At 41.5% G+C, this 24,915-nt stretch overlaps 2 protein-coding genes across 5 annotated transcripts in view; one reads left to right on the top strand and one right to left on the bottom strand.

The window, feature by feature from the left end:
* Positions 1-17,321, bottom strand: part of FUNDC2 (FUN14 domain containing 2) — a 53,054-nt gene extending 35,733 nt beyond the window's left edge. Inside the window, exons 1-2 of one of the 3 annotated variants that reach the window (XM_064277825.1) lie at positions 17,162-17,321; positions 11,913-12,063 (exon numbers count right to left, since the gene is read on the bottom strand). In XM_064277825.1, the coding sequence (XP_064133895.1) occupies positions 11,913-12,063; positions 17,162-17,294 (284 nt within the window). In that variant the 5' untranslated portion in view covers positions 17,295-17,321. Of the gene's footprint in view, positions 1-11,912; positions 12,064-13,213; positions 13,469-17,161 lie in introns of those variants that run through there. The other 2 variants (XM_064277824.1, XM_064277826.1) reach the window with 2 other exon arrangements.
* Positions 17,322-17,343: 22 nt separating this feature from the next.
* F8 (coagulation factor VIII) overlaps positions 17,344-24,915 on the top strand; it is a 141,377-nt gene continuing 133,805 nt past the window's right edge. The window contains exons 1-2 of one of the 2 annotated variants that reach the window (XM_064277823.1): positions 17,344-18,014; positions 20,338-20,433. In XM_064277823.1, the coding sequence (XP_064133893.1) occupies positions 20,393-20,433 (41 nt within the window). In that variant the 5' untranslated portion in view covers positions 17,344-18,014; positions 20,338-20,392. Of the gene's footprint in view, positions 20,434-24,915 lie in introns of both variants that reach the window. The other variant, XM_003421705.4, reaches the window with a different exon arrangement.

The raw sequence follows: 24,915 nt of genomic DNA, 5'->3' as shown, positions 1-24,915 counted from the left end.
TATAAGACTGAAAACACCCTGGCTTGGGTCAGGCACACCTTAGTCTTCAGGGTGACATCTCTGCTTTTCAACACTTTAAAGTGGTCCTTTACAGCAGATTTGTCCAATGCAATGCGTCTTTTGATTTCTTGACTGTGGCTTCCATGGATGTTCATTATGGATCCAAGTAAAATGAAATCCTTGAATACTTCAATTTTTTCTCTTTTTATCACAATGTTGCTTGTTAATCCGGTTATGAGGATTTTTGCTTTCTTTACGTTTGAGGTGTAATCCATACTGAAGGCCGTGGTCTTTGATCTTCATCAGTAAGTACTTCAAGTCCTCTTTGCTTTCAGCAAGCAAGGTTGTGTCATTTGCATATTATAGGTAGCTAATGAGTCTTCCTCCTGTCCTGATGCCACATTCTTCTTCATAGGGTCGAGTTTCTCGGATTATTTGCTCATCATACAGACTGAATAGGTATGGTGAAAGGATACAACCCTGACACACATCTTTCCTGACTTTAAATCACATAGTATCCCCTTGCTCTGTTTGAACAACTGCGTCTTGCTGTATGTACAGGCTCCTCATGAGCACAATTAAGTGTTCTAGAATTCCTATTCTTCGCAATGTTATTCATGATTTGTTATGATCCACACAGTCAAATGCCTTTGCATAGTCAATAAAACACAGGTAAACATCTTTCTGGTATTCTCTGGTTTCAGCCAGGATCCATCTGACATCAGCAATGATACCCCTGGATCCTTACCCTCTTCTGAATTAGACTTGAATTTCTGGCAAGTCCCTGTCAATATACTGCTGCAGCCATTTTTGAATGATCTTCAGCAAATTTTACTTGCATGTGATATTAATGATATTGTTTGATAATTTCTGCGTTCTGTTGGATCACCTTTCTTTGAAATACGCATAAATATGGATCTCTTTCAGTCAGTTGGCCAGGTAGCTGTCTTCCAAATTTCTTGGTATAGTCAAGTGAGCACTTCCAGCGCCAAATCCATTTGCTGAAAAATCTCAATTGGTGTTCTGTCAATTCCTGGAGCCTTGTTTTCTGCCAATGCCTTTAGTGCAGCTTGGACTTCTTCCTTCAGTACCATCAATTTCTGATCTTACGTTACCTCCTGAAATGGTTGAACAACGACAAATTTTTTTGGTGTTGTGGCTCTGTATATTCCTTCCATCTTCTTTTGATGCTTCCTGTGTCATTTAATATTTTCCCGTAGAATCCTTCAATATCGCATCTTAAGACTTAAAATTTTTTCTTCAGTTCTTGCAGCTTGAGAAATGTCCAGCGTGCTCTTCCCTTCTGGTTTTCTATCTCCAGGTCTTTGCATGTGTTAGTAAATATTTTACTTTGTCTCCTCCAGCCACCCTTTGACATCTTCTGTTCAGCTCTTTTACTTCATCAGTTTCTTCCTTTCGCTTTATCTACTCGACATTCAAGAGCAGGTTTCAGAGTCTCTTCTGACATTCATTTTGGTCTTTTCTTTTGTTCCTGTCTTTTTAATGACCCTTTGCTTTCTTCATGTGTATGTCCTTGATGTTATTCCACAACTCGTTTGGTTTCAGTCATCAGTGTTCAATGTGTCAAATCTCTTCTTGAGATGGTCTCCAAATTCAGATGGGATATACTCAAGGTTATACTTTGGCTCTCGTGGACCTGTTCTAATTTTCTTCAGTTTCAACTTCAACTTGTGTATGAGCAATTGATGGTCTATTCCACAGTTAGCCCCTGGCCTTGTTCCGACCAATGATATTGAGCTTTTCTAACGTCTCTTTCCACAGATGTAGTCGATTTCCTGTGTATTCCATCTGGTGAGGTCCACGTGTATAGCTGCCGTTTATGTTGTTGAAATATGTATTTGCAATGAAGTCATTGGTCTTGCAAAATTCTACCATGCAATCTCTGGCATCGTTTCTATCACCAAGGTCCTATTTCCCAGCTACCAAACCTTCTTCTGTTTCCAACTTTCGCATTCCAATCACCAGTAATTATCAATGTATCCTGACTGTACATTCGATCAATTTCAGACTACAGAAGTTGGTAAAAATCTTCAATTTCTTCATCTCTGGTCGTAGTGGTTGGTGGGTAAATTTGAGTAACAGTCGCATTACCTGGTCTTCCTTGTAGCTATATAGATATTATCCTATCACTGACGGAGCTGTGCTTCAGGACAGATCTTGAGATGTTTGTTTTGACCATGAATACAACATCATTCCTCTCCAATTTCTCATTCCCGGCATACTAGACCATATGGCTGATGGATTCAAAATGGCCAATACCAGTCCATTTCAGCTCACTAATGCCTAAGAAATCAATGTCTATGCCTTCCATTTCATTTTTGATGATTTCTAATTTTCCTAGATTCATATTTCATACATTCCACATACCAATTATTAACGGATGGCTGCAGCTGTTTCTTCTCATTTTGAGTCATGCCACATCAGCAAATGAAGGTCGTGAAAGCTTGACTCAATCCACATTATTAAGGTGGACTCTGTTTTGAGGAGGCAGCTCTGCCCAATCGTCTTCCGAATGCCTTCCAACCTGAGGGGCTCATCTTCTGGCACTGTATCAGGCAATGTTCTGCTGTTATTCATTAGGTTTTCACTGGTTAATTCTTTTCAGAAGTAGACTGTGGGGTCCTTCTTCCTAGTCTGTTTTAGTCTGGGAGCTCTGATGAATCTTGTCTGCCATGGGTGACCCTGCTGGTATTTGAAAACCAGTGGCATAGCTTTCGGCATCAGAGCAACACGCACGCCCCAGTAGTATAACAAACTGACAGGCATGTGGGCGCCAAACAATATATAGTCCTATAAAGTGAACAATAACAGCTGCATGGAACGTGCTCCTCATAAAATCAACCATACAAGACCAAAAGGGAATCATCTGCCTAAAAACAAAGTTTAGAAGGCAAGGAGGGAAAGGAAAGATGGGTAAATGGAAACGGAGAACCTAGGGAAGAAGCAGGTAGAGTGCTGTCACATTTAGGGGATTGTAACTAATATCTTGAAACAAGATGTGTATAAATGGCTGAATGGGAAACTACTCTGTAAACTTTCACCTAAACCACAATGAAGTGTTAAAAAAAATCGTGTGGGCATAATTGGACATCCATAGGCAAAATAAAATGAACTTGGATTCTTACTTTGAACCACATACAAGATGGATCATGGGCCTAAATGTAAAATCTACACCTATATATATATCCGGAAATCCTGGTGGCACAGTGGTTAAGTGCTACGGCTGCTAACCAAAGGGTCGGCAGTTCAAATCCACCAGGCGTTCCTTGGAAACTCTATGGGGCAGTTCAAACCTGTCCTATAGGGTCGCTATGAGTCAGAATCGACTCAATGGCACTGGGTTATATATAATATCTAGAAGAAAACACAAGAGAAAATCTTGGTGACCCTGGGTTAGGCAAATATTTCTTAGACATGACACCAAAAGCTCAAACTATTTAAAAAAAAAGAAAAAAAGATTTGATAACTGCACTTCAAAAATAATAAAATTTTGTCTTCAAAGACAATATATTGAAGAGCTATAGGATGATAAAAAAATTTTTTTTTGATAGAATACTGTATTTGTCACTCACATATCTAAGACTTATATCCACAAAACATACAAAAGTCTCATGACTCAATAATGATAAAACAAATAGCTCAATTAAAATATGGGGAAAAGATGTGAACAGATATATTACCAAAGATATAAAGATGGCAAAAAAAAAAAAGCCAGCTAAAAGACACTCAACATCATTAGCCATTGTTGTTTTGGTGTGTTCCATGGAGTTAATTCTGATTTCCCCACAGGGTTTTCAAGGCTGTAATCTTTATAGAAGCAGATTGTCGGGTCTTTCTCCTGCAGAGCCACTGGGTGGGTTCAAACCACCAACCTTTCAGTTAGCAGAAAAAAATGAAATAGGACATCTAATGCACACTAAGACACAAAAACAACAGCAGGTAGATTATGAGTGTAAATGTGAAAGGTAAAACAATGTAAGTTTTAGAAAATGGGGTAGACAAAGATTAAATAGGACAAAAAAATAACTATTAAGGTAAATATTGAGAAAATTGACTATATTAAAGATAAGATCTTTAATTCATTAAAAGATACCAAAAAGCAAATGAAAAAACAAGTGCAGAATGCAGACCGAGTGAAAATATTTGCAACACATACACCAACAAAAGACTCATATCCAGAATATAAACTCTCACAGCTCAGTAAGAAAAAGACTGATGACTTAATAAAAACTGGCCAACGATCTGAGTGGGACTTCATCAAAGAAGAGATCCAAATGGTCAACAAACATATAAAAGTTGCTCTATTTCACCAGTATTTCACCTGGGAAACATAAATGAAAACCAAAGTGAGATACCACTACATAACAGGAAAAAATTTAACAGTCTACTCAAAATGGATCAAGGCCACCCACTTGGAGCAAAAGAGGATGAAGAACACCAAAAACACAAGGTAAGTGTAAGTGCAAGAGACAGAAAAGGCCACATAAATCAGAGGCTACATCAGCCTGAGACCAGAAGAGCTAGATGGTGCCCGGCTACAACCGATGACTGCCCTGACAGGGAGCACAACAGAGAACCCCTGAGGGAGCAGGAGATCAGTGGGATGCAGACCCCAAATTCTCATAAAACACCAGACTTAGTGGTCTGACTGAGACTAGAAGGACCCTGGTGGTCATGGCCCCAGAACTTCTGTTGGCCCAGGACAGGAACCATTCCCGAAGCCAACTCTTCAGACATGCATTGGACTGGACAATGTGTTGGAGAGGGATGCTGGTGGGGAGTGAGCTTCTTGGATCAGGTGGACACTTGAGACTATGTTGGCATCTCCTGCCTGGAGGGGAGATGAGAGCGTGGAGGGGGTTAGAAGCTGGCGAAATGGACACGGAAAGAGAGAGTGGAGGGAGAGAGCGGGGCTGTCTCATTAGGGGGAGAGTAATTGGGAGTGTGTAGCAAGGTGTATATGGGTTTTTGTGTGCAAGACTGACTTGATTTGTAAACTTTCACTTAAAGTACAATAAAAATTATTAAAAAAAATAAAGAACAGTGAGGAATCTGTGAAACATCTCATAACATGGAGGAACCTGGAAGGCATTATGCTGAGTGGAATTAGTCAGATGCAAAAGGACAAATAGTGTATAAGACTACTACTATAAGATCTTGAGAAATAGTATAAACTGAGAACAACACATACTTTTGTGGTTACGAGGAGGGGAGGGAGGGAGGGTGTGAGAGGGTTTTTTTACTGATTACTTAGTAGATAAGATCTGCTTTAGGTGAAGGGAAGGACAATACTCAATACATGGAAGGTCAGCTCAATTGGACTGGACCAAAAGCAAAGAAGGGATAAAATGAATGCTTCAAAGGTCAGCGGAGCAAGGGCGAGGGTTTGGGGACCATGGTTTAAGGGGACTTCTAAGTCAATTGGCAAAATAATTTTATTATGAAAACATTCTGCATCCCACTTTGAAATGTGGCATCTGGGGTCTTAAATGCTAACAAGCAGCCATCTAAGATGCATCGATTGCTCTCAACTCACCTGGATCAAAGGAGAATGAAGAACACCAAGGTCACACGATAACTATGAGCCCAAGAGACAGAAAGGGCCACATGAACCAGAAACTTACATCATCCTGACACCAGAAGAGCTAGATGGTGCCCGGCCACAACCGATGACTGCCCTGACAGGAAGCACAACAGAGAACCCCTGAGGGAGCAGGAGATCAGTGGGATGCAGACCCCAAATTCTCATAAAAAGACCAGACTGAATGGTCTGACTGAGACTAGAAGGACCCCGGTTGTCATGGTCCCAAGACTTTCTGTTAGCCCAAGACAGGAACCATTCCCAAAGCCAACTCTTCAGACAGGGATTGGACTGGACTATGGGATAGAAAATGATACTGGTGAAGAGTGAGCTTCTTGGATCAAGTAGACACATGAGACTATGTGGGCAGCTCCTGTCTGGAGAAGAGATGAGAGGGCAGAGGGGGTCAGAAGCTGGCTGAATGGACACGAAAATAAGGAGTGGAGAGAAGTGTGGTGTCTCATTAGATGGAGAGCAACTAGGAGTATACAGCAAGGTGTACATAAGTGTTTGTATGAGAGACTGACTTGGTTTGTAAACTTTCACTTAAACCACAATAAAAATTAAAAAAAAAATGGATCAAGACCTAAATATAAATCCTAAAACGATAAAGCTCATGGAAGAAAAAATAGGGTCAATGGCAAGGGCCCTAATACACAGCATAAATAGGATACAAATCATAGCTAACAATATACAAACACCACAAGATAAGCTAGATAACTGGGATCTTCTAAAAATTAAACACTCATCAAAAGACTTCACCAAAAGAGTAAAAAGAGAACCTACAGACCGGGAAAAACATTTTGGCTATGACATATCCGACAAGGGTTTAATCTCTAAAATCTATAAAAAACTTCAACACCTCAACAACAAAAAGACAAATAATCCAATTAAAAAATGGGCAAAGGATATGATCAAACACTTCACCAAAGAAGACATTCAGGTGGCTGACAGACATAGGAAATGCTTTCGATCGTTAGCCATTAAAAAAAAAAAAAAACAGAACTACAATGAGGTACCATCTTGCTCGAACATTACTAGCACTAATAAAAAAAAACAGAAAATAACAAATGTTGGAGAGGTTGCAGGGACATTGGAACTTTTATGCACTGCTGGTGGGAAGGTAAAATGGTACAATCACTATAGAAAATGATATGGCACCTCCTTAAAAAGCTAGAAATAGAACTACCATACAATTCAGCAATCCCATTCCTAGGAATATATCCTAGAGATATAAGAGCCATCACACAAATAGACATATGCATACACATGTTCATTGCAACATTATTCACAATAGCAAAAAGATGGAAACCTAGATGACCATCAACAGATGAATGGATAAACAAACTGTGGTACATACACACAACGGAACACTACACAACGATAAAGAACAATGGTCAATCTGTGAAACATCTCTCAACATGAGTGAATCTGGAAGGCACTATGCTGAATGAATTAAGTCAATCACAAAAGGACAAATACCGTATGAGATCACAACTATAAAACCTCAAGAAAAGGTTTACACACAAAATGAAACAATCTTTGATGGTTATGAGGGAGGGGAGGGTGAGGAGGGGAAATCACTAACTAGATAATAGTCAAGTGTTAAATTTGGCGAAGAAAAAGACAATATACAATATAGCGGAAATCACTACAACTTGACCAAGGTAAAATCGTAGAAGCTTCCTAGACACATCCAAACACTTTGAGGGACCAAGTTACTGGGGCTGAGGACCATAGTCTCAAGGGACATCTAGGTCAATTGGCATAAAATATTTCATAAAGAAAATGTTCTATATCATACTTTGGAGAGTAGTGTCTGGGGTCTTAAGAGCTTATGAGCGGCCATCTAAGATACATCTATTGCTTGGATCCTGCCTGGAGCAAAGGAGAATGAAAAAAAAAAAAAAAAAGACATGGGAAAATACAAGTCCAAAGAACTAATGGACCACAGGAACCACAGCCTCTACCAGACTGAGCTCAGAACAACTAGATGGTGCCTGGCTACCACCACCGACTGCTCTGACAGAGATCACAATAGAGGGTTCCAGACAGAGTGTGAGAAAAAAATCAAAATTCACAAAAAACAGATTTACTGGTCTGACAAAGACTGAAGGAACCCCCAAGACTATGGCCCCTGGACACCCTGCTAACTCAGAACTGAAGCCACTCTGAAAGACCACCTTTCAACCAAAGATTAGATAGGCCTATAAAACAAACAATAACACACGTGAGGAACGCGCTTTTTAGTTCAATTAAGTATATGAGACCAAGTATACCTACCCAAAAGCAAAGACATGCAGGCAGGAAGGGACAGGAAAACTGGAGGAATGGATACAGAGAACCCAGGATGGAAAGGGAGAAGGGGAAGTGCTGACACATTGCAGGGATTGCAACCAGGGTCACAAAACAATTTGTGTATAAACTTTCCTGAATGAGAAAAAAAAATTTAACAGTCTGGAAACATAAAGGGCTGCCAAAAACATGGAGCAAAAAGGACTCTCAATCACTGCCACTGGGAGTGGAAACTACTGTAATCACTTTTGGGAAGCAGTTTGACATAATCTAGTGAGGCTGCAAGCCTTCCCTCAACACGTCCGTCAGTTTGTTGTACTGTGGGGACTTGCGTGTTGCTGTGATGCTGGAAGCTATATCACCAGTATTCGGATACCAGCAGGGTCACCCATGGAGGACAGGTTCAGCTGAACTTCCAGACTAGGACAGACTAGGAAGAAGGACCTGGCAGTCTACTTCTGAAAAGCATTAGCCAGTGAAATCCCTATGAATAGTTATGATCCACACTTATAATGACATGTGCAAAGAGCTGGAGATGGAAAACCAAAAGGGAAGAACACGCTCGGCGTTTCTCAAGCTGAAAGAACTGAAGAAAAAATTCAAGCCTCAAGCTGCAATAGTGAAGGATTCTATGGGGAAAATACTAAACGACGCAGGAAGCATCAAAAGAAGATAGAAGGAATACACAGAGTCATTATACCAAAAAGAACTACTCAATTTTCAACCATTTCAAGAGGTGGCATATGATCAGGAATCGATGGTACTGAAGGAAGAAGTCCAAGCTGCCCTGAAAAAAAGAAGGCACTGGCAAAAAACACGGCTCCAGGAATTGATGGAATATCCATTGAGATGTTTCAACAAACTGGTGCAGCACTGGAGGTGCTCACTTGTCTATGCCAAGAAATATGGAAGACAGCTTCCTGGCCAACTGACTGGAAGAGATCCATATTTATGCCTATTCCCAAGAAAGGTGATCCAACCGAATGTGGAACTTATCATTAACATCACATACAAGCAAAATTCTGCTGAAGATCGTTCAAAAACGGCTGCAGCACTATATCGACAGCGAACTGCCAGAAATTCAGACTGGTTTCAGAAGAGGACGTGGAACCAGGGATATCATTGCTGATGTCAGATGGATCCTGGTTGAAAGCAGAGAATACCAGAAATATGTTTACCTGTGTTTTATTGACTATGCAAAGGCATTCAACTGTGTGGATCATAACAAATTACGGATAACAATGTGAAGAATGGGAATTCCAGAACACTTAATTGTGCTCATGAGGGACCTTTACATAGATCAAGAGGCAGTTGTTTGGACAGAATAAGGGGATACTGATTGGTTTAAAGTCAGGAAAGGTGTGCACCAGGGTTGTACTCTTTCACTATCCTTATTTAATCTGTATGCTGAACAAATAATCTGAGAAGCTGGACTATATGAAGAAGAACGGGGCATCAGGATTGGAGAAGACTCATTAACAACCTGCGTTATGCAGATGACACAACCTTGCTTGCTGAAAGTGAAGAGGACTTGAAGTACTTGCTGATGCAGATCAAAGGGCAGAGCCTTCAGTATGGATTGCACCTCGACATAAAGAAAACAAAAATCCTCACAACTGGACCAATGAGCAACATCATGATAAAGGGAGAAAAGATTGAAGTTGTCAAGGATTTCATTTTACTTGGGTCCACAATCAACACGCATGGAAGCAGCAGTCAAGAAATCAAAAGATGCGTTGCATTGGGCAAATCTGCTGCCAAGGACCTCTTTAAAGTGTTGAAGAGCAAAGATGTCACCTTGAAGACTAAAGTGTGCCTGACCCAAGCCATGGTATTTTCAATGGCATCAGATGCGTGTGAAAGCTGGACAATGAATAAGGAAGATTGAAGAAGAATTAATGCCTTCGAATCATGGTGTTGGCAAAGAATATTGAATATACCATGGACTGCCAGAAGAACGAACAAATCTCTCTTGGGAGAAGTACAACCAGAATGCTCCTTAGAAGTACGGATGGCAAAACTGCGTCTTACATACTTTGGACATGTTGTCAGGAGGGATCAGTCCCTGGAGAAGGACATCATGCTTCACAGAGTACAGGGTCAGCAGAAAAGAGGAAGACTCTCAACGAGGTGGACTGACACAGTGGCTGCAACAATGAGCTCAAGCATAACAACGATTTTAAGGATGGCTCAGTACCAGGCAGTGTTTTGTTGTTGTGCATAGGATCGCTATGAGTCAGAACTGACTCGACGGCACCTAGCAACACCACCATCACCACAACAGTGAAGCTGAATGCCTTAGGCTGGGTTCTCTAGAGAAGCAAAAGCAGTGAGGCTTACATATACGCGCATATACAGAGAGACAGAAAGAGAAAGAGGCAGGGAAGAGGGAGAGAGATTTATATCAAGGAAATGGCTCAGGTCGTTATAGAGGCTGGAAAGTCTCAAGTCTCTAGGTCAAGCATCAGGCTAGAGGCTTCTCCTGACTCATGCAGCTGCAGGGACTGACGAACCCAAGATAGGCAGGTCAGAGTGCAGGCTGCTGGCTCACAGGCTGTGGAGGCTGAGGAATCCAAGATCGGCAGTTAAGATGGCAGGCTGCTGGCTCAAGTTCCAAAAGCCAGAGTTCAGATGACGACGAACGAGATGCAAGATCCAGAGCAAAGCAAAAGCCAGTGAGCTTTGCCAGAAAGCCTATATATATTGGATGCAGGCCATACCCTCAAGGAAACTCTCTTTCGGCTGACTGGCTGCTCATAGCAGATCTCATCATGGAGGCAATTACATATATCAAATCTCATCATGGAAGTGATTACATCATTACATAGCAGACAAATTACATCCTAACTGCCAAACCACTGAGAATCATGGCCCAGCCAAGTTGACACACAACCTTAACCATGACACTGAAGATCCTCATACCCTATGATCTAGCAATTCAACTCCGACCCTAAGGGCATGTACGTATGCACTAGGAGACTTGTATTAGCCAAAAACTGAAATACTCAATTGTCAGTCAACAGTCAACTGGATAAATATACTGTGGTATATTCATACAATGGAATTCTAAATACAAATGAAAATGAACAAACCACAGCAACACACAACATGGTTGAAAATACAAACAATAAGATTGAGAAAAAACAAGTAAGACTCAAAATAATACATACTGTATGATTTTATTTACTTAAAGTTCAAAACCAGGTAGACTACACTATATTATTTAGTGACAAAAATACATATTACTATATTTTATTATATATTACTAATAACTATAACATATTTCTAGTGATAATCTAAAAAAATTAAAAAAAAATTTTTTTAATATAGTGATAACCTACACTATATTATTTTACATTAAAACTACAAAGACAGGTAAGGAAATAACTGCATAACAGTGAAAACAGCATTTACTTCTAATTTCTGGAGTGCTAGGCAGATTTTTTTTAAACCAGAACATAGAGCAACAGGGACTAAGTGTTCACCGTATGCATTAAAACGTGTATTTGTTATATTTCACAATAAAAATTTTCGAATTTAAGAAGTAGAATTCATGAGGTTGATTATTAGATATTCACTTTCTAAATCTGCTACTAAAATTACTTAAATTACAAACGAAGCCATAAACTGTATCATATTCAGGAAATTATCATCTGACACAGTTATGTGATTAACTCCTATTCCACTACATGGCCTTGAGCAAGTTAACCTTTCTGAGCCTCACCTTCTATAAAATGGGGATAGATTAGGATAGATAATCACCAAGTTCACAGAATTGCTATGAGAGGGAAAGGAGATAATCTACATAAATATTTTAAATAGTGCCTGACTGGAAGTAAATATTCAATATGTGTAACCATTGAGTAGTACTTTAAAACACAGTGTTCAGATGAATGCTACACAATAAGTGACCAATTTTACAAAAGTCAGCGTGTTTTCACTTGTTAAAGATGAATCCTATAACCCCAATACTAAATCTTGCAAAAAAGACATAAGTAACTGCCACATCACTTACCATCCAGTGACGCCTCCAATGAGCAGCTGGGTAGCCACGCTATACTTTTCAGCAGAGGGCCCAGATTCTTGCCCGAACAGCTTGCGCCACCACGGCTGCTTTTTAGCAAATTCCGCAAGGTCCAGCGACTCAAAATGTCCCTCAAGGTTTCCTACAAGCATTAAGATACTTAATAAGAAAAGGCTTATTGTGTTAACAACTCATTACCGGTCCTAAATAGACTAAGAATTTTTTAAAGACACCCAGACCCAGAACCTCCAAATATCATTCCGTTTCACATAGTAAGTTAACTTTTAAATTCCAGCTAGCAATTTTGGAAAATCAGACTGCTGTGGCAACGGATTATTTTTGTGTGGCCTTTCTCACCATGGTGTTGTAACTCCCACTCAAGTGACTGGGTGGGACTGTGCAAATAAGGTAATTGTGGCCCAACAAAGAGGTTGTTTTGCCATCCTGCTAGCTTAAAAAGGAGCCAATCCAGAGCAGGAAGACAATTTCACCACCACCGAGGAAGAAGAGCCAGACACAAAGCATGTCCTTTGGACCTGGGATCCCTAACTGAGACTTTCCTAGACCTAGAAGACAGAGAGACAGCAAGCTGTAACACTGAAGACAGTGAGAAGTGGTGGCAGAGAAACAGTGGCAGGAGAAACCAGCAGGAGACAGTGCAGTGGGCTACCTGGCCCACAAACCTAGAGCTGAACATCTTCAGCCAAGGCTTACTGGTGGAGTGGGGTCCCTCGGGGAACTTATCGACAGATCTAAGAGAGTTCTGTAACACTTGCCAGAGTAGGGCAGAGGCCATAGGGCCAAAGAGGCATGCCTGCGAGCATGGCTAAAGAGAGGCTGCACTGATGGAAGAACTGTATTCTGAGCGTTTCCGAACCTCAATTGCAACGTGTTACTTCCCTAATAAACGCTATAATCACGAGTATCATCTGTGAGTTCTGTGTGGCCACTGCAAAGAATTATCGAACCCGTCAGAGAAGTAGAGAGTGCCATGGGAAGGACAGATTGACACAATAGCTGCATCAATGGACTCAAACATCATGAAGATGGTGCAGGATCGGGCAATGTTTTGTGCTGTTGTATATAAGGTCACCATGAGTCAAAGTCGACTTGATGGCTTTATTGTTGTTAGGTGCCGTTGAGTCTGTTCCAACTCATAGCGACTCTATGTATCACAGAATGAAACACTGCCCAGTCGTGCGCCATCCTCACAATCGTTGTTATACTTCAGCCCATTGTTGCAGCCACTGTGTCAATCCATCTCATCGAGGGTCTTCCTCTTTTCCACTGACCTTGTACATTACCAAGCATGATGTCCTTCTCCAGGGACTGATCCCTCCTGATAACATGTCCAAAGTATGTAAGATGCAGTCTTGCCATCCTTACTTCTAAGGAGCATTCTGGCTATACTTCTTCCAAGATAGGCCCATTCTTCTGGCAGCCCATGATATATTCAATATTCTTTGCCAAAAGCATTAATTCAAAGGCATCCATTCTTCTTTGGTCTTCCTTATTTACTGCCCAGTTTTCACACACATATGAGACGACTGAAAATACCAAGGCTTGGGTCAGGCAAACTTTAGTCCTCAAGCTGACATCTTTGCTTTTTAACACTTTGAAGTGTCAAAAAGTTTTTAACATTCTATCATCTTAGAGACTACATTTAGCACCAGCAACAATGTTGCTAGAACTCTGAACATTAAATGTGCTTCTGGTGAGGCTTTAGAAGAAAATGATGGACATGTGATTAAACAATAGAGAAAGACTGATGCTTTTTATGCAGCGGCCAAGAACTTGTCTGATTATGTTCAAATGTTTAGTGGAACGTAGAACTTGTAAGTGATGAACTTGGGTATCTTGCTGAGGAGATTTCTCAGCAAGGTTTTAAAGGGGCCACATGGTTTCTCCTTGCCGCTTATAGTAAAATGCAAGAGGAAAGACATGGATTTAAAAATGTACTCTGCAAAATGAAAACAGAACTTAGAGATTTGGAAAATTCTGTTGTTACAAACTAAGGACACATGTCCTAGAATTGTCACCAAGGACATGGCTACACATTCTTTTGTTAAAGAGATTAAGCCTGTAACTAATAGTTCTAACCAACTACCACAGCAGAAAACCCATCAGCTTAGACTGAAGAGGACAGAGAAAGAACGAAAACAAGGAAAGCTGTCTGCCTCTTGGAATTCTACAGGCAGGAAACAGGCCAAACGAGCTACATCTGCTGTCCTCTAAGAAAAGAAAAGGGCCATCCCTGGAGCACCTCAGAGATCAGAACTGTTGGATGGAACACAGGAAGCAGGGCCTTCTCATTTTCAAAGGGTGGGGACTACAGCCTCCAAGGCTTCAAAGAGTTGGATGTTTGCTAACTCGGTTCTGCAGCGTAGGGCTGTTGTTGAGGTGAGCCAGGTGAATGGGACTGCGGTCCAAAGCTGAGTGGGCAGGGCTATCATGCCCAAGGGGCAGAAGAATGGGGCCTGCTAGGGCTGAGGGGGTGGGGTCACCACTCAGATGGACTACAGGAAAATGGTTTTTTTTTTTTTTTAAAGCCAAGGGAGCAGAGTTGCCATCCCAGAGGGCCTGGAAGGTGGAGCCGAAGCCCAGGGCCAAGGAGCCTCCATCCAGAATGCAGTGGGCATGCCAATACCCAGAGTCTGGAGAGCAGGGCTATTGCGCAGATGGTCTTAGATAAGGAGAGGATTATTTTCAAGCCTTGAGAACTAATGTAATTTGTCCAACAGGATTTTGGACTTGTGTGGTGCCTGTTATCCCTCTTTCCCTTTAATTTCTCCCATTTGTAATGGAAATGTCTACCTTGCACCTGTTCCACCATTTTACTTTAGAAACAGATAAGTTGTATGCTATATTTCACTGGTTCACAGACGAAGAAGAGTTTTGCCCCAGGATGGAATACTCCTAAAGTCTCACCTACATTTGGTTTAGGTGATTCACAAGTGGAAATTTTGGACTTGAAGGAGTTGACTTAAGACTTTGAGGATGATGTGATAGGATGAATGTGTTTTGCATGTGGGAAGGACATGAATTTGTAGGGGAAGGGGGGCAAAGGACGGAATGCTATGTCCCCCATAAATGTGTTGTAAATCCTAACCTCTATCCCTAGGAGCCCTGGTGGTGCAGTGGTTAAAGTGCTCAGCTGCTAGCTGAAAGATCAGCATTTCAAACTCACCAGCTGCTCCATGGGAGAAAGATGTGGCAGTCTGCTCCTGTAAAGATTACAGCTTTGGAAACCCTATAGGGCAGTTCTACTCTGTCCTATACGGTTGCTATGAGTCTGAATGGACTCAATGGCAATGGTTTTGATTCAGTTTTATGCTTGTAGGTATAATCTCACTTGAGAATGGGTTGTCTTTGTTAGGTCAATGATGCAGGATTAGTGTAGGGTGTATCTTGAGTCAATCTCTTTTGAGATAAAAAAGAGATTAAACAAGCAAGCGGAGCAGAGATGGGGGAAGAGATGCCAAGGCACATGAAGACCACCCAGAAGCAGAAGCTCAAATGAGACAAGGGCCTTCTTCTAGAGCTGACAGAGACAGAAAGCCTTCCCCTAGAGCCAGCACCCTGAATTTGGACTGCTAGCCTCCTAACTGTCAGAAAATAATTTTGTTTGTTAAAACCACCCACTTGTGGTATTTCTGTTATAGCAGCACTGGATAACTAAAACAGGGCCTCTCTGCATGGGTTAGTTTGGGCTTCCTTATAGCATGGCGACTGGGTTCAAGGGCAAGTGGCCCAAGGGAAAGAGAGAGAGGGAGACCCAGGCAGAAACTGTATCCCCATTTTAGACCTAGCCTTGGAAGTCATGCAGAGTCACTTCCATAGCATTAGAAAAGAGAATATGCACCCCATCTCTCAGTAGGGGGGTGTGTCAAAGTCACAGCGAACAAAGAGCATGTGGAATGGGAGATATTACTGCAATCATTTAGGAAAATACAATTTGCCACAAGAACAAGCTGGAAGAATTACACTACAGAATTTGACACGGTGTAGTATTCACCTAAGGATGTACAAATATATCAATGAAAGAGAATCCAGAAACAGATCCATGGTCATTTGATTTTCAATAATGTGGCAACAAAGTAATTCAGTGGGGGAAGAAAGGTCTTTTCAACAAACAGCATTAGAACTATTACATATTCATATTTCTTAACTCCTTCCCTTACACCATACACAAGATACAATTAAGAATTCAAGAGAGGCCATAGATCTCAATTTAGGAGAACCAAAGTATGGCTGTCTGAGGAACTTTCACACTGAAATGGAGATGCTTGAGCCCTCTATGACCTCCCAAGTAGCTAACTAGTTTTTAATTTTCTAATGTAGCAAAAGGAAACCCTGGTTGCATAGTGGTTAAGTGGTAAGGCTGCTAACCAAAGCGTGGGCAGTCTGAATCCACCAGGCGCTCCTTGGAAACTCTATGACGCAATTCTATTCCGTCCTATAGGGCCGCTATGAGTCGGAAGCGACTCCACAACACTGGGTTTAGTGGGTTTAGAACAGAGTAGAACTGCCTCATGGGTGGTTTTTTTTTCTGGGTTAGAACTGTCCCATATGGTTTCCAAGAAGCACCTGGTGGATTCGATCTGCCGACCTTTTGGTTAGTAGCCAAACTCTCAACCAGTAGACCACAAGCGTTTCCTGTGAGTCAGTACAGAAAATAAATATAACCCTAACATTCAAAGAAGTACGGTGAGAAGTACAATTTAAGGATGAGCTCCACTGCATATCATAAAGACTTTCTTTTGCCACGCCGACTACATAAAAGACTTTTAGAATATCATCCCACGTGTACTACATTTTCAAAGCCATCAATAACGAAGTTGGAGAAGGGCCTTGCACACAGAACGACACTGGTCAGACTGAGATGAATACACAAACCAACAAAGAAGCCACCTTAGTCTCAAGAGGCAAGAGCGCTTCCGAGAACAGGGACGGAATGTCTGCGGCTTCAGCTGCTTGGGGGCGGCGCAGGAAAGCTGGGTGAGCCCGACCGGAGGCGACACCCAGGGGCGGTTCGGCCCCAGCCCAGCGCGTGACCTTGACTCAACACTGGAAGCGGCTGGGCCTGGGGAAAACTACGAGCGCCGGCCACCTTCCCCGCCCTGCGCCGCTCGCGCTCCCTGGAGAGCTCGGGCAGGACTGGCAGGCGCGGAGCCCTTCCCCTTCCGGAGCCCAGGAAGGCGTCTCCCCACGGTACAGGCCGCGCGCGCGCCTGCCCTTACCTTGACTGGACGCGGCCATTTCGGCGAGTTCGTCTCGCGAGGACACCCGCAGGGTCTCGGCGCGGTGGGACGCGAAGTGGCGCGTCGTCGTCGCCACCAGCTGACTTCCGGCACGTGGGGCAGATGGTTCCATCCCCACAGCCCAGATGAAAGAGGGCGGGCCGGCGCTCAGCGGCTGCTCCCCGCCCCACGCTGGTGCGTGCAGCTGCGTCATAAAGCTCGGCGGGCGTCACAGGCCTTGCGGCCCCGCCCAGCACACGCACCGAAATGCGCATGCGCAAAAAGTCCCCCGGGTGGAGCCGCCCCTCCCACAGCCTCGACCTCCTCGGAGTTCACCCAGAGAGGATTTCCTGCCTGTGGCGCGGCTCTTTGCAGTTGAATATCTTGCCCGCGGAGTAACTGAATATAAAGACAGTAGGGTCGTCGTGCTTGTTTCTGTAAACATTGAACAAATATTTATTAGGGCTCGCGATGTTTACAATGCTGTTCTAGTGGAGAAAGACAGACGCTTAAAAAAAGTTAACCACAATAAGAAAACCGCTTTTAGGAGAGAAATGAGAACAGGACTTGAAATGCTTACGAAGCCTTTCAAGGTTGTCCCAGGCCACTAAGAAGATCAACATCTCCCCACCAATGCCCATCACAGTTAACGGCAACTCCAAGCTCCCACTTGCTCAGACCAAAAACCTTGGCTCAAACCCCTCAGATCCCATTAATCAACCCCCTTAAAAAGCTACCTTCACAGTGGGGAGCCATGGCAACCGTTCTGACTACAGGAGGGACGTGATGGCAAAGACCTTTAACACTGATCATTCTGGCTGCGATGGGGAGAACAGACCGTAGGTGGACAACGGTAAGAGCAGGGTGACCTGTTAACTGGGAGCAAAAAATGACGGTGGCTTGGAGGGGGTGAGAAATGGCTCCCCACTGCCCTCGGTGTAAAAGTTAAAGTCCCTTTGCTCAAATGTAACTTTCTCAGTGAGACCTTCTATGACCATGCTCTTTTTAAAGTTGCAACCCGGCACACTTCTCTTCTCTTTACCCAGTGTGTTTTCCTTTTTTGCCCAGCACTTATTTTCCTTTCTAACATACTGTATAGTGTACTCATCTATTGCAATGGTTGTTTATTGTCTGTCTTTGAGTATTTTTGTTTTTCATTTTATTGCTGCACACCCAGAGCCTATAACCCTGTCTAGGATAAATGGGTAGTTGTGTGGCCTTGTTGTTAGGTGCTGTTGAGTTGGTTCCGACTCAGAGCGACCCTATGCACAACAGAATGAAACACTGCCCGGTCGTGCGCCATCCTTACAATCATTGTTACGCTTGAGCTCATTGTTGCAGCCACTGTGTCAGTCCGTCTCGTTGAGGGTCTTCCTCTTTTTCACTGACCCTCTACCAAGCATTATATCCTTCCCTAGGGACTGGTCCCTCCTGATAACATGTAATGGATGTTTGCAGCTGTTTCTTCTCATTTTGAGTTGTGCTACGTGAACAAATGAAACTTTACTCCATTCATGTCATTAAAGTCACCTCTCCTTTGAGGAGGCAGCTCTTCCCCAGTCGTCCTTTGAGTGCCTTCCAACCTGAGAGGCTCATCTTCCAGCACTATATCAGATAATGTTTCACTGCTATTCATAAGGTTTTCACTGGCTAATTCTTTTCAGAAATGGATCTCTTGGTCCTTCTTCCTAGTCTGTCTTAGTCTGGAAGCTCAGCTGAAACCTGTCCTCCATGGGTGCCCCTGCTGGTATCTGAATACCGGTGGCATAGCGTCCAGCATCAGAGCACCACACAAGCCCCCACAGTATGACAAACCGACAGATGTGTGTCTGGTCTTAGGCAGGTCTTTTGCTTCTATGCTCCTCAGTTGCTTCATCTGTGTCTACTTTGCAGTGTTGTTGTGAGTAAGCTGCAGAGACAAAAAAAAGTACCAGGTGACAATAACCCAAAATAAATCAAACTCACTGCTGTGGAGCCAATTCTGACTGATAGTGACCCTATAGGACAGAGCAGAACTACCCCATAGAGTTCCCAAGGGTTACAAAGCAGACTGCCACATCTTTCTCCTACGAAGGAGCTGGTGGGTCAAACTGTCGACTTTTTGGTTAACAGACCTTTTGATTAGCAGCCCAGCACTTTAATGACTGTGCCACCAGGGCTCCTTAAGATAGATTAAAAAAAAAAACAGGTAACTAAATGTCAGGCAACTATGTGCTATGGAAAAAAATAAAGCAAGGGGGGGTATCAGTAGTGCCAGAATTTGAGCATAGTGGTCCATAATTGAACTCATTATGAAGGCAAGACTTGGACCAAGATTTGAAGGAGGTGTGCAGTTGAAACATCTGGGGGAATGTGTGTCAGGGAGAGGAAATACCAAGTGCTAAGGTCTAGGGGCACAACTGTGCTTGGTATTTTAAGGAAGAGCAAGAAGGCCAGTATAGCCGAAGCAGAGTGAGTGAAAGGAAGAGTAGTTGGAGATGAGACCACAGAAATTGGGGGCAAGGGGGTCGTAGATCATGTGGAGTGCTCTAAGCCACGGTTAAGATGTATGATTTTACTTCTTGAGGTCAGAATCTGTTGGAGGATTTTTGAGTTTCATAGTTTTAAAAAGTTACTCTGTAGCAGCTGTGTGAGGGGCAAGGCTAGAAGCACGGTGGCTATTAAGGTACATGCTTACTGTTGCTTGTGCAAGTGGACTCCAGAATGTTCAACATCATGCTAAATTTCTCTTACTGCTGCTACTAAGGAAGAGGGTTAGAGATATGAATACAAATTGAGCTCCTCTTCGCCTTGACCTCCTTCTTCCTCTGTCTTTTCCTTAAAAGTTCTTATTAAAGCAGCCTTCTAATACCCTACTACTCTCAGAGGTGAACGGGTTAAGCTTTAGCTCAGCCTCCTTTTTTCCTACTTCAGTTCTTCCTGTGGATGCTGTCCCCTGCCAAAAAGGAAGCTGTCCTATCAGTTAGTGCTGATGCTGCTGTCCCACCCTAAAATTCTCTGGGAAAATGTTGGAACTTTTCACTAAATCATAGGAATTTTACCTTTTTTCTCCTGGGCGCCAAAGATATTTTAGAGAAGAATTACTCGTATGTTTTTCTAGTTGAACATTTTCTAGCATTAAGAGCCATGCAAATAGAGCTCTCTGTCTGCTTCTTTTTGTGCCTCCTACCATTTAGCTTTAGTGCCACCAGAAGATACTATCTTGGCGCTGTGGAACTGCCCTGGGACTATATGCAAAGTGACCTGCTGGGTGAGCTACACACAGATACAAGGTAAATGCAAGCATGTCCTATGCGGGCTGATCAGGGGCCAGGGTTGTGGGGACGTGACTCTGGTTGGAGCATTTCTTTTGTTTCTGATAAGATTGCGCATCTTTTCAATGTTTGTTGAATGTTGGGTTAATTTTTTTGAGATTTGGCTGTTCATATGCTTTGCCCATTTTTCTATGGGCTGTTATATTTTTGTTTAAATTACGAGAACCGGTTTTTAGTACAAGTATTAACCCTTTGTCATTTATATTGCAGTTTCCCCCAGAACTATTGTTTGTGTATTGACTTTGTTTATAATCTTTACCAAAAAGTTTTTAATTTTTATAAAACCAAGTACATTTATTAGTTCTTTCAGTAGCCAGTGTTGATTAAAGATGTTTCCCTCATTTCTGCGCCTCAAGATTGTACATTAGTCTCTCAAATTTTCTAGTAAGATTTTTACTGTTTTGCTTTTTACATTTATGTCTACACTTCATTTGACAATTAATTTTATATATGGCATAAGATAGAGATCTACTTGGCTTTACTCCCATCCAGATCAATAGCCTATTTCGATGGCACCATTTACCAAATAACATACCTTTTGCCACTGTGTTGAATTAACACATTCATCATATAACATTCTCATATACGTTAGTGTCTGTTTTTAGATTCATCATGCTGTTTTACTGATCTACCTTTCTCTTGCAATGCCAATACCGTATTGATTTGATTAGAGTGGCTGTATAATATATCACGTAAGGGAAATCAATCTTCGCCGTTATTTTTGTACCTTTCTCATCTGTTCTTAGGCATTTTATTCTCCCATGTAAAAATGTTCAGATTTTTTTCCAATAAAAAAGGCAAACCTTGTTGTGATTCTAATTGAAATTTCATTAAATTTATACATTAGTAAATTTCATTATTACATTTATCTCTAAGCATTTTTATATCTGTGTTGTTAATAAAATATTTTTCTCCTATTTTCATTTAGCACCAGAATAGAGAAAAGCCATTCATTTGTGTATATCCATCTTGAATGTAGCTACCTTTCCAAATTTTCTTATTAATTCTAGTAATTTTACACTCATATCTATGGATATTGAACCATATCATCCACAAAAATTAGAGAAATTTTAGCATTTTTCTAATGTTTATTATAACTACTTATTTCATTTTCTTATCTTACTAAATTTATTAGAAAACTCAAGAAAATGTTAAATAATAGTGGTGAAAGTGAGCACCCCTGTCTATTTCTTCATTTTACTTGAAATAGTTTTAATATTTTGCTGTTTAGAATAATGTTGTTTGTTTTTGGTAAATAATCTTTGTTAACATAGAATTTTCTTGGAAATGACCTTTTATCGTCTAGCATCATATGAATTTTTCTTCTTTAGTATGTTGATGGACAAATAGATTCTGTTAATAGACTTCCTGACAATGAAATACCCTTACATTCTTGGAGTACAAGCTACTGTTCATATAATTTGAATATTGCTGGGCTCTATGTGCTAATCCTCCACAAGTCTGTCAGTTTGCACTGCACTACACTGGGCAAATCTACTGTAAAAGACCTCTTTAAAGTGTTAAAAAAAAAAACAAACAAAGACGTCACCTTGAAGACTAAGGGGCACCTGACTCAAGCCATGGTGTTTTCAATTGCCTCGTATGCATGCAAAAGCTGGATAATGAATAAGGAAGACCGAAGAAGAGTTGATGCCTTTGAATTGTGGTGTTGGCGAAGAATATTGAATATACCATGGACTGCCAAAAGAACGAACAAATCTGTCTTGGAAGAAGTACAACCAGAATGCTCCTTAGAAGCAAGGATGATAAGACTGCGTCTCACACACTTTGGACATGTTGTCAAGAGGGATCAGTGCCTGGAGAAGGACGTCATACTTGGCAGAGTAAAGGGTCAGCAAAAAAGAGGGAGACCCACAACGAGATGGATTGACACAGTGGCTACAATAATGAGCTCAAGCATAACAACGATTGTAAGGATGGCACAGGACGAGGCAGTGTTTCGTTCTGTTGTATGTAGGGTCACTATGAGTTGGAACTGACTCGACAGCACCTAACAACAACATGTACTAATATTTCTTTAGAAACTGTGAACCTTCATTATATGGGTGTTATGGACTGAATTGTGCCCCCCAAAAATATGTCTTGTAGATCCTAACCCCTATACCTGTGGTGGAAACCCTGGTAGCATAGTGGTTAAGTGCTACAGCTGCTAACCAAAGGGTCGGCAGTTCAAATCCACTAGGTGGTCCTTGAAAATTCTATGGGGCAGTTTTACTCTGTCCTTTAGGGTCACTATGAATCGGAATGGACTCGACGGCACTGGGTTTGGGTATACCTGTGGTTATAATCCTATTTGGGAATAGGTTTTCTTTATTATGTTAATAAGACAGCATTAGTGTAGGGGATGTCTTAAACCAATCACTTTTGAGGTATAAAAGAGATTAAAAAAGCACGTGAGAAGCAGAGATGGGGGAAGATAGATGCCACACCACATGAAGATCACCAAGGAGCCAAGGAATAGAAGCTGAAGAGACAAGGACCTTCCCCCAGAGCTGACACAGAGAGAAAGCCTTCCTGTAGAGCCAGCGCCCTAAATTTGGACTTCTAGCCTCCTAAACTGTGTTGTTGTTGTTGTTGTTAGGTGCTTCCAGTAGGTTCCAACTTACAGCAACCCTATGCACAACAGAACGAAACACCACCCTGTCCTGCACCATCCTCACAATCATTGTTACGCTTGAGCCCACTGTTGCAGCCGCTGTGTCAGTCCATCTCATTGAGGGTCTTCCTCTTTTTTGCTGACCCTCCTCTTTACCAAGCATGATGTCCTTCTCCAGGGACTGATCCGTCCTGACAACATGTCCAAAGCATGTCAGATGAAGTCTCTCCATCCTGGCTTCTAAGGAGCATTCTGGCTGTACTTCTTCTAAGTCAGATTTGTTCATTCTTTTGGCAGTCCATGGTATATTCAATATTCTTTGCCAACACCATTATTCAAAGGCATCAATTCTTTTTCAGTCTTCCTTATTCATTGTCCAGCTTTTCCATGCATATGAGATAATTGAAAACACCATGGCTTGGGTCAGGCGCACCTTAGTCCTCAAAGTGACATCTTTGTGTTTCAACACTTTAAAGAGGTCTTTTGCATCAGATTTTCCCAATGCAATATGTCGTTTGATTTCTTGGCTGCTGCTTCCATGAGCATTGATTGTGGATCCAAGTAAAATGAAATCTTTGAGTAAAGTAAAATCTTTGAACTATGAGAAAACAAATTTCTGTTTGATAAAGCCACCCACTTGTGGTATTTGTGTTATAGCAGCAGTAGATAACTAAGACCCATTAAAAAAAAAACCCATTGCCATGGAGTTGATTCTGACTCATAGCGACTCTATAGGACATAGCCGAACTGCCCCACAGAGTTTCCGAGAAACACCTGGTGGATTTGAACTGCTAACCTTTTGGTTAGCAGCTGTAGCACTTAACCACTGTGCCAGCATGGTTTCCAGATGACTAAGAGAGTGGGATTGAGCTATTGCTTTATCCCACTGTCTTAGTACTACAGTTTTGTTGGCTTTATAAAATGAATTGATACACACTCTCTATTTATGGTCCAGAATAGTTTAAATAGCATTAGAATGAACTGTTTTTAAAAGTTACAAAAACTTCATTTATGAATCCATTTGGTGACGTTTGCAATATCTTGATCCAGTTTTCCAAGCTCTTTTATGATAACTAGTCAATTCAAGTTAGCAACTTCTTTTGGGGTCAGTTTTAATAATTCCACACCTTTCTAGGAACCCATTTTCTTTATTTTTTCAATTTTATTGCCACAGTGTTGCATATAGCACTCGCTCATAATTCTTTTAACTTCACATTATCTGTAGTTATGTTCCCTTTTTCATTCCTAAGCTCCTGCATCTTTGCTATTTATGTTTTTTCCATAAACACGCTTGCCATGGATTTGCCTTTTTTTTTTTTTTTTTTGGTGGTGGTGGTCTTTTCAAAGGATGGCCTTTTGGGTTTATTTGTTCTTCCTAGTTATTTGTAGTATTTATTTTTAGATTTTATCATTATTACTTATGTGTCGCTAGTTTCTTTAGGTTTATTGTGCTGTCTTTTTTCTAATTTCTCAGGAAGAGTAATATGTTATTTTCTCTCTCCTTCCCCTTTGTTTTTAATAATGAAAGCATTTAAAGCTATGTATTTTTCTCTTTTTTTTTTATTTTTCTCTTAGAACTCCTTTTCCATTACCCATAGGTTTTGGCATGAAAGGTTTTCCAGTCATTGTTTTCAATATAGTTTGTAGCATCCTCTTTGATTTCAGCTTTGAACCAAAGGTTATCTGGGAGCATGCTCCTTAGTTGCATTTTTTATTTGCTTGACAACTTTTTGTTTTTTAAATATTTGAATCAACTTTGGGGTGTTGTATTAGTTTTTTATTGCTGCCATAACAAATTATCACAAATTTAACCATTAAAAAAA

This window comes from Loxodonta africana, chromosome X (assembly GCF_030014295.1).
Source record: "Loxodonta africana isolate mLoxAfr1 chromosome X, mLoxAfr1.hap2, whole genome shotgun sequence".
In the NCBI taxonomy this organism is placed as follows: Eukaryota; Metazoa; Chordata; class Mammalia; order Proboscidea; family Elephantidae; genus Loxodonta; species Loxodonta africana.
This window is presented reverse-complemented; position numbering and strand designations above follow the sequence as displayed.